This window comes from Notolepis coatsorum, assembly GCF_963971535.1.
Source record: "Notolepis coatsorum genome assembly, chromosome: 9".
NCBI lineage: Eukaryota > Metazoa > Chordata > Actinopteri > Aulopiformes > Paralepididae > Notolepis > Notolepis coatsorum.
The window spans coordinates 151,678,253-151,693,881 of NC_140173.1; the positions used below are offsets into that span (position 1 = coordinate 151,678,253).

Consider the following 15,629-nt stretch of genomic DNA (forward strand, 5'->3'; position numbering starts at 1 on the left):
AGTAAGAACAAATTCTGATTTTATTTATTGTCAAAAGTATGCATAATGTTGTGTTAACTCCACAACAAGAGATATGTAATGTTAATTACCTGAAATTATTCCATTTTTTGGGGGGGGAAACCCTGCATATATCGGTATCGGTTGATATCGGTTGATATCGGTATCGGAAATTAAGAGTTGGACAATATCGGTATATCGGTATTTGTTACAAAGGATCAGATTAAACCGAATATATATATTTATTTATTGATATTTATTGCATAGTATTTGTATATCGTTTGATATCCCCTGTATATTCCTTGTACATATACACGGAATATCCCTTTAGCCCAGACCATAATAGTTCATTCTCCTATTGGACAGCGGTCCACCGGCGCCAGGGACCGGCCTCCGGAGTCAGGTTCAAAGTCACCGTCAAGACGTGTCTGGACATGCCCGGCCTTGCCCAGGGATACGCAACAGAAATGAGATTGGTACTAGTTTGTTCACCATGCGTATAAATACGGCGCAGGTGAATATAGAAGCCCCTTCTTAGCCTTAGTATGTTACCAATAAGTTGAAGCCTCACCCACGATACAACGTGCGGTGAAGTATGGCCTGTTTGGCCCCAGAATAGAGCATTGAGACCGCGTGCGAATTAATAACTGAATTGTCAGAGTTTGGCGCTATACCGGCGAGTGCGACATATTTCTATTAAGTCATTAATAGTCTATTTGTGTATAGTGTATCGTGCGGTTAAAGTTCTACAGTGACCAGCATCTCCAACGCTTCCTCGTATTAGCTAGAGTTCTTATCCAGGCTGGGCTGACCACATGGCGCTTTCACCCGAGGAGACCTAGACGAGAACCGTATGGACATGTACCCTGGAGTAATCTACCCGACGACTACATAGCCCTTTGCGGCTGGAATATATTTGCTTTGGTCCTGTGATTTATGGAGCGGATAATCGCCGACGCCTGCACGTGTTGGATTTACCCCGCGAGGAGACCAGTCGAGTCGGCGCCTCAGAGAGCCTGAGGCCGACTAGCTTTCTTCACTGTGGAGCTACAGTCTACGGAGAACAGCTGTATTCGTCTGTGGATCAAGAGGCTACTGCACCGGCTCCTGTACCTGGAGTCTCCTTAGTCATCGTTGACCAGACGTTCTACTACCGACAGATCTTCTATCCCTGCTGGCTTACAACCAGGGGGAACCCCCTTCCAGTATCTCCCGCTATATTACTAGTGTACCATAGATATAATTCCCTAAGATTCAGGTTGTATAATTACCTCCTGCGTAACCAGAGAATGGACATTCGTTGTTGATTTGCCTACGCTCATTCCTTTGCCTTACAAGTGCATTCAAAGAATAATGTAAAGTATCCTATGTACCTTTTGCTCCATTAAATACTTGATTATACCTTTGTTTGGAACCGATTTCATTGTGGGAAGTGTTCATCATATTCATATATCGTGTACTGTATGGCCAGTAATTAAAGTACATAAAGCGGTAGTGGTTTAATGATACCATACTTATCAATACAGTCAGGGAATTGTACCCCTCAGTTACAATTGGTCCTTCGAGCCGGAGGGTAACTAGTGTAATATTAATATAGCGGTATTAATATTGACATGGCCTATGATGAACACTCCACAAAACGGTTCTCCTAAAGTAGATCGCCCGCAGCGTAGACGGCAGACACCTCAGTACTTAGAGGATTACGTTGCCAATATACTACCTAGCCTTCTACAGACGGTAAACGCGGAAAAAGTAGATAGTAAAATTATGTCCGACCCTATCGCCCAGGCTACCCCGCCAATAGAGGCCCTAGTGGGTTCTAACGTAACTGACCAAGCTCACGGTAGGGACCAGGAGGGACCTGACACGACTTTACCCCCCGCCAAGACCGAAGAAGTAGTCCCCGGAGAGCTCCAGGATAAAGACAGCTCTCCAAGGATGGAACTCTACCCGCTACAAGAAGAGGAGAGCACCCCGGAGATGGATCTCCAGGACTCGCCACAGGAGAACAGATCTCCAACGAGTACTGCCAGGAGCGGATCACCTCAACCAGCGTCTTCCCCCAGCGAGGCGGACAAGATGCTGGCACAGGCATTCCTCGCCAGCCTAGCAGCCTCAACAGAGCGCGATCGACTCCAAGCACAGACGCTTAGTGAGCGCGAACATTCTTCCATGGAAAGAGAACGCCTTCAAGCGCAGCAACGGAGCGACGAAGATCGTATACGTCTGGAGATTAGACGCCTTCAGGCGGAAGAGAATATGGTAAGAGACCGGGCCGAAGCAGAGCGCGCCGCCGCCGAAGCCCAGCGCGCCGCTGCCGGTGCCCAAAGAGAAGTGGAGCGCGACCTCGCTCTCACCAAGCGCGAAGCCGAGCGTGACCGATTACAAGCGCAGATAATGGAGCAGCTGATCGCCAGGGCGACACCCCCTCCCTCCGCACGGGGTTCCAGGGCCTCGTCAAGACACGGGTCAAGGGCACCCTCCCCTACCCGATCAAGCGACCCTGAGCCCGACCACCAGAGAGAGCCTATACCCCCCTCCGAACTCCTTCCCCGACCGGTCCACGCGAGGACCAGCTACAAGGAAGAAACGGTCTACACCGCGGAGAGGCTAAATAGACGACTACAGGATCTAGAGGACCTGCCAGAGCAAGAAGAAGAGGGAGAGGAGGATAGTCAAGCCCGACAGCAGCACAGAACTCCACAGGACCAGGAGGTCCAGTACAGCCCAGGCTCTACCCCCGCGGCTCTGCGCTACAGACCCCCGACTCAATTCACGGGTGAGCTTGACGCACGACCAGCCTCGAGGAATAGCACCTGGATACGCGGGCCATGGTACCCAGCAGGTACCAGCCCACCAAGAGGCGTAAGAGGAGACTCGCCTAGGAGGCCTCTCTTCCAACGCTCACCGATGTGCCAGCCATCCATGGCATCATACATTGGCACACCGACGTTTCCGGACTTCACCCACGAGAACAGAGCACAGTACACCGAGCTACGAATGTGCTTAGAGACAATGATGTCCGATGTAGCTGACGAACCGTACAAGTATGCTATCCTACTGAAGCACCTCAAGGTGCCCCGAGCGCACAATATAGCGCTGGCCTATGCCACCTCTACTACCCCATACACAGCGGCTCTAGCAGCACTCGACCAAAGATATGGACGCATATGGGACTATGTAATACAAGAGATAAGGCATATTGACCGCCTACCCCCAGCCACAGACAATCGCTCACTAGATGACCTGTCTATCAAGGTACAATCCCTGGTAGGGATGCTGGGGGCGCAAAGAGAAAAGGGTATGCACGAACTGTACGCGAACTCTAATGTCGAGAGGATTTTAGAGAAGCTTCCGCCCGCCCGACAAGAGCGCTTCAGGCGGCAAAGAGACCACCGTGATCCTAACGGTCCCGAGCCATCCCTCCTAGACCTAGCCGACTTCCTGGCGAGAGAAGTCAACAGCCTACGGTTGGATACGTTCATGCGGAGCACCCCAAGCTCCAGAGAGGGACCTAGGAGAGCAAACGATGGCCGAAGATTGGTGACCGTCATGCACCAATCAGAATCAGTACTGAGCAGCAAGAACCACAGTACCCCCTCGATGAAAGAGAAGTGGAAGATGGTGTGCCCGTACTGCGAGAAAGAACACTGGTTGTCACAATGTGACACGTTCAAGAAGATGACCGCCGACGAGGTGGGTCAATGGATAAAGTCCAACCGACGCTGTTACCGATGTGCGCGCAGTCACATGGCAGCCGACTGCCGCTTAAAGAAGAGGTGTAGTCGGTGTGACGGAGCCCACCTAGATGTCCTACACGACAGTAACAGAAGAAAGCCTGCACCCTCAAGCAGCACAAAGGCAAGTGTTATGTACATTGACCCCGCCAGCAGCGGGGGCGCCCGAGTGCTCTTAAAGGTGGTCCGCGTAACACTGAGTTACCAAGACAAGGTCATGGACACTTACGCCGTCCTTGACGACGGGTCAGAGAAGACCCTTCTCCTCGCGTCCGCTGCGGCCCAGCTGGGGCTGCGGGGGAGCGAAAACCAGATGACGATTCGGACAATAAGAAGAGATCTAAAGACGATAAAGGGCGAGAATGTCTCCTTCACTATCGCAGCAAGCGGGCAGCCAGAGAGACGGTATAGGATTACTAACGCTTTCACCAGCCAAGAAATAGGCCTGTCGCAGTACACCTACCCCATCGCCAAGCTGATGGATAAATATGTGCACCTGCGTCAACTACCTATCCCGCTCATAGACGGTGCCACCCCGACCCTGCTGATAGGCTCCGACCATGCAGACCTCATAGTCCCGATAGACCGGGTCCACACAGGGCCCAGAGGCTGTCCTGCAGCAGTCGAGACCCGCCTAGGATGGACATTACAAGGCCCCCTCGCTAAGTCTCTTAACCGAACAGCAGCCACTAACTGCCTCCACTCCAGAGTGACAGAAGAAGACACCACCCTCCTACAGCATGTCGAGAGGCTATGGACACTAGAGACAATGCCCTTTAAGAACGAAAAGAAAGACATTCGTTCCAAGGAAGACATTTACGCTATAGCCCTCCTCGAGCAAGGGACAAAGAGAGTCAAAGTCAACGGAGTGATGAGATACGCAACTCCACTCTTGAGGCGAGAGGGTATGCCCACCTTCCACGCCCCAAAAGAAGCGACGGAGCGGTATCTATTGAACACAGAGCGGCGCCTAGCCAGAGACCCCGCTCAAGAGACTGTGTACCGCGCTGAGATTAACAAGCTAATCACAGCGGGACACATAAAGAAAATTGACATTAAAGAGGCCGATCAGACGACCGAATCATGGTACGTGCCGCACCACAAAGTCCACCACAACGGCAAGGATCGTATTGTGTTCAACTGCAGCTACCAGATCGGATCACAAAATCTGAATAAAGAGCTCTTGCCCGGCCCAACACTCGGCCCCTCCCTACTAGGCGTGTTACTACGTTTCCGCCAGGACAAGGTGGCCATCAGCGGCGACATCAAAGGGATGTTCCTGCAGGTGAGACTAGTGGAGGAGGACAAGCCCCTGCTGCGGTTCCTATGGAGAGAGAGGATCGGGGATGAGCAACCAGCCATCTATCAATGGGAAGTCCTCCCTTTCGGAACCACATGCAGCCCATGCTGTGCTACGTTTGCACTGCAAAAACATGTCGCAGAGGACCCAGCAGCTGATGAAGAGGTCCGACAAAGTGTAGGAAATAGTTTCTACGTGGACAACTGTCTGCAAAGCGTCTCGACGCCAGAAGAGGCCGAGGCCCTTCTACTCAAGCTCCGCGCCTCCCTGATCAAAGGCGGCTTTGATCTCAGGCAGTGGGCCAGCAGCGACCCGCAAGTATTGCGCAGCCTCTCCCCCGAGGACAAGGCAGCAAGCAGCGAGACCTGGATGGCGACCATCCCAGGAGAAGCCCAAGAAATGACATTAGGACTAGTCTGGCGCTTCAAAACAGACTCGCTCCATTATAAACACACACCCCTGACCAAGGAGCAGGGAAGGTCGACTGCACTACCGACCACCAGACGGAGTGTATACAGAACACTCGCCAGACAATATGACCCGTTGGGATGTATTCTACCTTACACCACCAGGGCAAAGATGATTGTAAGAGCGTTATGGGACAAGGACCAGGGCTGGGACGACCCCATACCCGAACACCTTGCATCCACATGGAGAGAGTGGGAGACGGAACTCAGCTCACTCCCAGGTGTCAACATACGCCGCAGCTACTTCCCACCCACAGTGAGGCCGGAGACGTGCCAGATGGACCTGCACGTCTTCAGCGACGCCTCCGAAGTAGCCTACGGTTCGGTGGCCTACTTGCGTGCCCGAGAGGAGGGAGGAGAAATACATACTGCTTTCATCCTGGCCCGCTCAAGAATAGCCCCACGAAAGCAACAATCTATCCCGCGTCTAGAGCTCTGCGCAGCCCTAGCAGGAGCGCAACTCGCCACGTTAATCCAACGTGAACTCACCATTCCGGTGCAAAGAACAATCTTGTGGTCAGACTCCACGACAGTACTCACATGGATCCGGTCTGATTCGTGCAGATACAAGGTCTTCGTGGGAGTCAGAGTCACAGAGATTCAAGATTTAACAGAAGTAGCAAGCTGGAGGTATGTGGACACAAAACACAACCCAGCTGACGTCATCACCCGGGGAATGTCCCTGGATGACCTCACCCGTCACAACCTATACAGTGACGGGCCAGAGTTCCTCAAGCTCCCGGAAGAAGAGTGGCCTACACCCACCCCACGGGAAGCGAGTAAAGAGGAGGCAGAAAACAAGAAATCTATGTTCTGTGGATTGAACACACTCGTCTCCACAGACCCCGACATAGACGATTGCCTCACCCTAGAGAGTGCGCAGCTAAAGACATTCCTGTGGCACCACCCAGAGGTTCAGCTCACTACTGACATTACTGCAGCTGACTACAAAGAAGCAGAACTTCTTCTACTACAACGAGCCCAGAGAGACTCGTTCCCCGATGAGCTAGACTGTCTACAGGGAGCAAAGCCCGTCCCATCAGACAGCAGACTGCTCCACCTAGCCCCCGAGAGCGACGCCCATGGTCTCATCAGAGTGGGTGGTCGTCTGCGGAGAGCTCCAGACTTACCGGATGACGTCAAGTACCCGATAGTCTTAAACAGCCGACACAAGGTCACAGAGCTGATCATAAAGAAATACGACGAGGATGTGCATCACGCCGGGGCAGAGAGAGTCTTCGCGGAGATCAGACGTCGTTATTGGATACTGCAAGGGAGAGAAGCAGTGCGGCGCTTCCAGCGAACCTGTCTAGACTGTCGTAAGTGGCGAGCGCAGCCCAGTATACCCCGGATGGCTGACCTACCTCCCTGTCGCCTCCGACTCGGCGACAAGCCTTTTCACTCCACCGGTATGGACTGTTTCGGCCCGCTGTACAGTATATAAAGAAAGGAAGAGGAACCGAGAAGCGGTGGGGTATTGTATTCAAATGCATGACCACCCGAGCGATGCATATAGAACTCCTTCCAACCATGAGCACAGACTCATTCCTTATGGCCTTCCGAAGATTCACATCGCGGAAAGGTAAACCGTCTATATTGTTGTCTGATCACGGGACAAACTTCAAAGGCGGAGAAAGAGAGCTGAGAGAGAGCTTCCAAGCTATGGGCCCAGAACTTAAGACCCACCTCGCTCCATACCAGATTGACTTCCAGTTTAATCCCCCGAACGCACCTCACTTCGGTGGAACTTGGGAACGAGAAGTACGTTCAATAAAGACAGCCCTGTACGCCGTGCTTGGGGCCCAGACCGTGGCGGAAGAAGTCCTAATGACAGTCCTCACGGAGATCGAGGGAGTATTGAACTCAAAGCCCCTCGGTTACGTCTCAAGTGATGTAGCAGATGTCGACCCAGTCACCCCCAACACACTCTTGATGGGGCGGCTGGACCCCGCGCTACCACAGACAATGTACAGGCCTGAAGAAGCGAACGGCCGAAGAATGTGGAGGTACAGTCAAGTATTGGCTGACAAGTTTTGGAACAGCTTCCTACTCCACTATCTACCGTCTCTACAGACCCGCCAGAAATGGGTGAAAGAGAGAGACAATTTGACAGAAGGAACAGTCGTCATTATTATCGACCAGTCACTACCCCGAGCTATGTGGCCGGCTGGCCGCGTAAGCAAAGTGATCACCGGTGCCGACGGAAAGGTCCGAGCAGCCGAAGTGCTCGTCCAAGGGCGGATCTACACCCGACCCGGGGCGAGGCTAATAGAACTGCCAAGGCTCCCCGATACCATCGATGACGACCATGACCCCATGACTTTGTGAACTGACCGACCCCTCACAACAGACATTGAGTAGTGGACAGTGCGGTTAATCTGTCTCTGCTTAGCTAATTAGGTGGGACTAATTAGGGTGCGGCTGTTACAAAGGATCAGATTAAACCGAATATATATATTTATTTATTGATATATATTGCATAGTATTTGTATATCGTTTGATATCCCCTGTATATTCCTTGTACATATACACGGAATATCCCTTTAGCCCAGACCATAATAGTTCATTCTCCTATTGGACAGCGGTCCACCGGCGCCAGGGACCGGCCTCCGGAGTCAGGTTCAAAGTCACCGTCAAGACGTGTCTGGACATGCCCGGCCTTGCCCAGGGATACGCGACAGAAATGAGATTGGTACTAGTTTGTTCACCGTGCGTATAAATACGGCGCAGGTGAATATAGAAGCCCCTTCTTAGCCTTAGTATGTTACCAATAAGTTGAAGCCTCACCCACGATACAACGTGCGGTGAAGTATGGCCTGTTTGGCCCCAGAATAGAGCATTGAGACCGCGTGCGAATTAATAACTGAATTGTCAGAGTTTGGCGCTATACCGTCAAGTGCGACATATTTCTATTAAGTCATTAATAGTCTATTTGTGTATAGTGTATCGTGCGGTTAAAGTTCTACAGTGACCAGCATCTCCAACGCTTCCTCGTATTAGCTAGAGTTCTTATCCAGGCTGGGCTGACCACATGGCGCTTTCACCCGAGGAGACCTAGACGAGAACCGTATGGACATGTACCCTGGAGTAATCTACCCGACGACTACATAGCCCTTTGCGGCTGGAATATATTTGCTTTGGTCCTGTGATTTATGGAGCGGATAATCGCCGACGCCTGCACGTGTTGGATTTACCCCGCGAGGAGACCAGTCGAGTCGGCGCCTCAGAGAGCCTGAGGCCGACTAGCTTTCTTCACTGTGGAGCTACAGTCTACGGAGAACAGCTGTATTCGTCTGTGGATCAAGAGGCTACTGCACCAGCTCCTGTACCTGGAGTCTCCTTAGTCATCGTTGACCAGACGTTCTACTACCGACAGATCTTCTACCCCTGCTGGCTTACAACCAGGGGGAACCCCCTTCCAGTATCTCCCGCTATATTACTAGTGTACCATAGATATAATTCCCTAAGATTCAGGTTGTATAATTACCTCCTGCGTAACCAGAGAATGGACATTCGTTGTTGATTTGCCTACGCACATTCCTTTGCCTTACAAGTGCATTCAAAGAATAATGTAAAGTATCCTATGTACCTTTTGCTCCATTAAATACTTGATTATACCTTTGTTTGGAACCGATTTCATTGTGGGAAGTGTTCATCATATTCATATATCGTGTACTGTATGGCCAGTAATTAAAGTACATAAAGCGGTAGTGGTTTAATGATACCATACTTATCAATACAGTCAGGGAATTGTACCCCTCAGTTACAGTATTGGTAAAAAAGCCAATATCGAGCATCCCTAATTTAAAGCATTAAAATAAATTAATCTAGATTAATCTACGGAGTGAAAAATCTTCAACGTTCTGAACTTTCAGCAGTATATTTGCTTGTTCTTTTTTTGCATCAACGCATGCACCTTGCATCTGACATGAAGATGGAACACATTTTTGTTGTTAATATGATTTATATTACTGGTAGTTCATATTGCTGGGTTGTTTTTATTTCTGTTACAGCGCCGCGGATATAAGAAAGCGGTCTTTAAAGCTGAGTCAACGTTGACGGTTTTGTTGAACATTTGTCTTTCACAGGAGAGAGACACTGTATTCAAAGAAAGCTATTAAAATAGTCTTTGCATCTAAATATACTTTCTTTTCTGTTCATTTTACATTAATTCCATGGTTTTACTCAAGTAAATATCTGTTACAAGCTATACGGTCTTAACCTGTTCCCCCCCACAGGGTCGGTACCGACCCTTTTTGACATTATGATTATATAGGCATATTTTTACGAGTGATGAAAATAATTTGAGATTTTTAAAATCAACCGTTTTCAAGTATTAACATCACTACTATGTCACAAAAGCATGTAGAATGTAAAACGTTAGGTTGGCAATAGGTTAGCAATATGTTAAAAGTGTCCTTATATCGTTTTAAGTTTTCGATATGCGAGCGTCTATCCAAGCCGGAACCCGGAAATGGAAATGTTGAACCATGGGAATTGTAGTTTTACAATCTACACTTCCTGTCACATACTATGGTGGTTCAAAGTTCAGCGTTCTGAATGAATCATATCAATAATTGTTATGATTCGCGATAATAAGCCACAAAAGGTAAAGTTTTTGACAAATATTGAAACGCAGTCAGTTTCAATTTTTATCTAGATTAATTACAGAAAATTGTGAGATTAATAAGTAATTTTTTTTAAACGAATCTATCGACAGCACTAGTGGGAGGAGGGGGGGGGGGTCCGTGGACCCACCTCGTCCGCCATCAGGGTCTTGCTGTACTCCAGATGGTGCCGCTCCATGATGGAGGTGCTGTGCAGCTTCGCCAGCGGAGACTGACTCCTACGAGAGAGAACGCCCACAGAAACGATTATATAGCCATCATGGTTCGGTTACGATGATGAACATCTATACGTTTCAATGTGGGACTGGGAGGGGGACTGGGAGGGGGACTGGGAGGAGGACTGGGAGGGGGACTGGGAGGGGGACTGGGAGGAGGACTGGGAGGGGGACAGTGGGACTGGGAGGAGGACTGGGAGGAGGACTGGGAGGGGGACTGGGAGGGGGACTGGGAGGGGGACTGGGAGGGGGACAGTGGGACTGGGAGGAGGACTGGGAGGGGGACTGGGAGGGGGACTGGGACTGGGAGGGAGACAGTGGGACTGGGAGGAGGACTGGGAGGAGGACTGGGAGGGGGACTGGGAGGGGGACTGGGAGGGGGACTGGGAGGGGGACAGTGGGACTGGGAGGAGGACTGGGAGGGGGACTGGGAGGGGGACTGGGAGGGGGACTGGGAGGGGGACTGGGACTGGGAGGGAGACAGTGGGACTGGGAGGGGGACTGGGAGGGGGACTGGGAGGGGGACTGGGAGGGGGACTGGGACTGGGAGGGAGACAGTGGGACTGGGAGGAGGACTGGGAGGGGGACTGGGAGGGGGACTGGGACTGGGAGGGAGACAGTGGGACTGGGAGGAGGACTGGGACTGGGAGGGGGACTGGGAGGGAGACAGTGGGACTGGGAGGAGGACTGGGACTGGGAGGAGGACTGGGAGGGGGACAGTGGGACTGGGAGGAGGACTGGGAGGAGGACTGGGAGGGGGACAGGGGGACTGGGAGGAGGACTGGGAGGGGGACTGGGAGGGGGACAGTGGGACTGGGAGGAGGACTGGGAGGAGGACTGGGAGGGGGACAGTGGGACAGTGGGACTGGGAGGGAGACTGGGAGGGGGACAGTGGGACAGTGGGACTGGGAGGGAGACTGGGAGGGGGACAGTGGGACTGGGAGGACTGGGAGGAGGACTGGGAGGGGGACAGGGGGACAGTGGGACTGGGAGGGGGACTGGGAGGGGGACAGTGGGACTGGGAGGGATCGTACTTGGTCTGGTAGAGGTTGTTAGTTCCTCTGTGGTCGATGTCGTGGCAGAACGCAGCGGAAACCATGGCGAAGGTCTCCAGGTCCGAGTAATACTTCTTCAGCTTCCCCGTCTGTGGAAGAAGGAGGACAGAGGAGAGAACACACACTGTTACATGGTGGCTTCTTCTTCATTCTACTGTAGAGGTGGGAGTCATTCTACTGTAGAGGTGGGAGTCATTCTCTGTAGAGGAGGGAGTCATTCTCTGTAGAGGTGGGAGTCATTCTCTGTAGAGGTGGGAGTCATTCTCTGTAGAGGTGGGAGTCATTCTACTGTAGAGGTGGGAGTCATTCTACTGTAGAGGTGGGAGTCATTCTACTGTAGAGGTGGGAGTCATTCTCTGTAGAGGTGGGAGTCATTCTCTGTAGAGGTGGGAGTCATTCTCTGTAGAGGTGGGAGTCATTCTCTGTAGAGGTGGGAGTCATTCTACTGTAGAGGTGGGAGTCATTCTACTGTAGAGGTGGGAGTCATTCTACTGTAGAGGTGGGAGTCATTCTCTGTAGAGGTGGGAGTCATTCTCTGTAGAGGTGGGAGTCATTCTATTGTAGAGGTGGGAGTCATTCTACTGTAGAGGTGGGAGTCATTCTCTGTAGAGGTGGGAGTCATTCTCTGTAGAGGTGGGAGTCATTCTCTGTAGAGGTGGGAGTCATTCTCTGTAGAGGTGGGAGTCATTCTCTGTAGAGGTGGGAGTCATTCTCTGTAGAGGTGGGAGTCATTCTACTGTAGAGGTGGGAGTCATTCTCTGTAGAGGTGGGAGTCATTCTCTGTAGAGGTGGGAGTCATTCTCTGTAGAGGTGGGAGTCATTCTACTGTAGAGGTGGGAGTCATTCTACTGTAGAGGTGGAGTCATTCTCTGTAGAGGTGGGAGTCATTCTCTGTAGAGGTGGGAGTCATTCTCTGTAGAGGTGGGAGTCATTCTCTGTAGAGGTGGGAGTCATTCTATTGTAGAGGTGGGAGTCATTCTACTGTAGAGGTGGGAGTCATTCTCTGTAGAGGTGGGAGTCATTCTCTGTAGAGGTGGGAGTCATTCTCTGTAGAGGTGGGAGTCATTCTCTGTAGAGGTGGGAGTCATTCTCTGTAGAGGTGGGAGTCATTCTCTGTAGAGGTGGGAGTCATTCTCTGTAGAGGTGGGAGTCATTCTCTGTAGAGGTGGGAGTCATTCTCTGTAGAGGAGGGAGTCATTCTCTGTAGAGGTGGGAGTCATTCTACTGTAGAGGTGGGAGTCATTCTCTGTGGAGGTGGGAGTCATTCTCTGTAGAGGTGGGAGTCATTCTACTGTAGAGGTGGGAGTCATTCTCTGTAGAGGTGGGAGTCATTCTACTGTAGAGGTGGGAGGAGTCATTCTCTGTAGAGGTGGGAGTCATTCTCTGTAGAGGTGGGAGTCATTCTCTGTAGAGGTGGGAGTCATTCTCTGTAGAGGTGGGAGTCATTCTCTGTAGAGGAGGGAGTCATTCTCTGTAGAGGTGGGAGTCATTCTCTGTAGAGGTGGGAGTCATTCTCTGTAGAGGTGGGAGTCATTCTCTGTAGAGGTGGGAGTCATTCTCTGTAGAGGTGGGAGTCATTCTACTGTAGAGGTGGGAGTCATTCTACTGTAGAGGTGGGAGTCATTCTCTGTAGAGGTGGGAGTCATTCTCTGTAGAGGTGGGAGTCATTCTACTGTAGAGGTGGGAGTCATTCTACTGTAGAGGTGGGAGTCATTCTCTGTAGAGGTGGGAGTCATTCTACTGTAGAGGTGGGAGTCATTCTACTGTAGAGGTGGGAGTCATTCTCTGTAGAGGTGGGAGTCATTCTCTGTAGAGGTGGGAGTCATTCTACTGTAGAGGTGGGAGTCATTCTCTGTAGAGGTGGGAGTCATTCTCTGTAGAGGTGGGAACTTAAAGCTCAATATACTGTAAGAACGGCCATGCACCACCACCACCCACAGAATCGAGAAAGAGCAATCAATCTGTCAATCCTTTCCGTGTCCGGGCCGGGTGAGGTTTTTCCCGCGTTGAGTCAAATTAAGCCGCAGGCTCCACTCCTTACATAATATGGTAATTAAACATTAAAACACATGCGGCTTATAGTCCAGTGCGGCTTATATATATGTACACACATCATTCAATTTAGCTGCCGCGGCTTATAGTCAGGTGCGGCTTATAGTGCGAAAAGTACGGTATAGTTGAACCCCGGAGGGAGCGCTGGGGAGAGGCACGCCTCACCATGAGGAGAGTGAACATGGTCTGGCCCACGTTGAAGCCATGCCTCCAGTTGTGGTACGTGATGTCACGGTAACCCTTGCGGACGGTGTACATCCACCTGGTCAAGACCTGCGCAGACGACACAACAGGGGAGACACAATGGGAGTTACGTTAACCTGTGTGGTATCTTTGACTGTGTATTTCATAACTAATATGTTGTGTACAAATTAGAAAACCAAAATGAAAGACGCCTGGTGTTGCTGAAGCGGAGTGTGACATACTGGGAGAGGTTTCGGACAACCCCCACTCTAAACAAATGTACTCGACTATTTGGAACAGAAGGAAAACAGCCACTCAACACCCCCACTCGTGATTGAGTACTGTATGTAAATGAAGGCACGTCCAGCTAAGAGCAGAGTTCAGCAACAGACAGCCGAGGAGTGACAGGCAGAGAAACACAGACCTAACTTGCTTTTGCTAAAGGTTCATGGAAATGGTCATAAACAAGATCATATTAATTAAACCATATTAGATAAAAGATATTTGAATATCATTTAGAATGTCAAACTGGTTATTTAAGTAATAATTCTATTTCACTCTGGTTGTAAAGCACTAGAACCTAAATCATTAGAACTATTAATTCAGTATACTTTATATAGGGAATCTGGTATTAAAATATAGACAAACTCCACATTGGGTTAATGCTGAAGGAACACGACAACTTTTCGGGAAATTCGCTTATTTGCCATCTACCCCGGAGTTAGACGAGCAGATACCCTTTTCTTCTCGGTGGATGCATTCGGCTTATAGGGAACAGCCGCGCCGTTAGCCTAGCTTAGCGTCATTCACTGGAAGTAGGTGTGCCAGTGTATAGCCTAGTTCCCAACAGTCACGACATACTCCAAATACAACTCCAAAACTTTCCTGTAAACATTGTTGTGACCTGTGTGTTTACCACGTGTTTAACAGGAACGTTTTGGAGTTGTATTTGGAGTTTGTTGGGGGTGACTGTTGGGAACTATAGGCTACACTGGCACACCTACTTCCAGTTGCGTTTTCTGTTCATATCTCGGCCGTGGTAAGACCTGCTCATTCTTTGTGTCGGAAACTGCCAAAATTAACACGTTGATTTGATTGGTTCGTCGGCAAGAAGGTGACATTGACGTCGGCGGTGTGCTCTGCGGCTAAAGTTGAAACCTTTCCGACTGAGAGAGTGTAGTTTGGAGGAGATGAAACTATCGAAAAAACCGAAGAAAATAGGCGCATGCACGTTCAAAAAGGTGTCCAATGTGATCAGAGCCTGACTTAACCCTTTCACTGTGACAATACAGGTTAACAATTTCACTGCCACACGACAAAGCGTTAAACCTTTCACTACCACACTACAGAAGGCCTTAACTGGCGCCCAGAAAAGTGGCCATTTTTAAACTTGAACTTGAGGACTGCATACTTTTTTTTTTTAAAGAGTATCTTTATACTTTATACTTATAGCACATGCATACACCTGGTCTCTTTGGAAAGATAACATTCTGAAGTTTCTGATACAATGCTAATGAAATGTAATGTAACATACAGTAGGTCTAAACTTGAGTTGTAGAAAAACTTGTTACTCACGTTTTTCTGTAGTAGTTGCAATATCCAAATATAGTATTTCTAAAACAATTGGTATGAGCTACAATTTGGCTACAACCCTGTCCAATAATTTCGGAGCTAGATTCCCGGGAGTCGGGGGTGGTAATCTGACTCTGCCGTGTACTTTGGTGCACGCCTCACATATCGGCATGTAACTCGAGAACCGCTGAACGGATTTAGTCGGTTAACCTTCTGTAGTGTGGTAGTGAAAGTGTTAACCTTCTGTAGTGTGGTAGTGAAAGTGTTAACCTTCTGTAGTGTGGTAGTGAAAGTGTTAACCTTCTGTAGTGTGGTAGTGAAAGTGTTAACCTTCTGTAGTGTGGTAGTGAAAGGGTTAACCTTCTGTAGTGTGGTAGTGAGAGGTTAACCTTCTGTAGTGTGGTAGTGAAAGGGTTAACCTTC

At 50.0% G+C, this 15,629-nt stretch overlaps 1 protein-coding gene across 1 annotated transcript in view; it reads right to left on the bottom strand.

Moving 5' to 3' along the window:
• LOC311233932 (cone cGMP-specific 3',5'-cyclic phosphodiesterase subunit alpha'-like) overlaps positions 1-15,629 on the bottom strand; it is a gene marked incomplete at both ends in the record, with an annotated part of 56,341 nt that overhangs the window by 17,746 nt on the left and 22,966 nt on the right. The window contains 3 exon segments of the mRNA XM_084320988.1: positions 10,260-10,347; positions 11,379-11,488; positions 13,617-13,724. Coding sequence (XP_084177114.1) covers positions 10,260-10,347; positions 11,379-11,488; positions 13,617-13,724 — 306 coding nt within the window.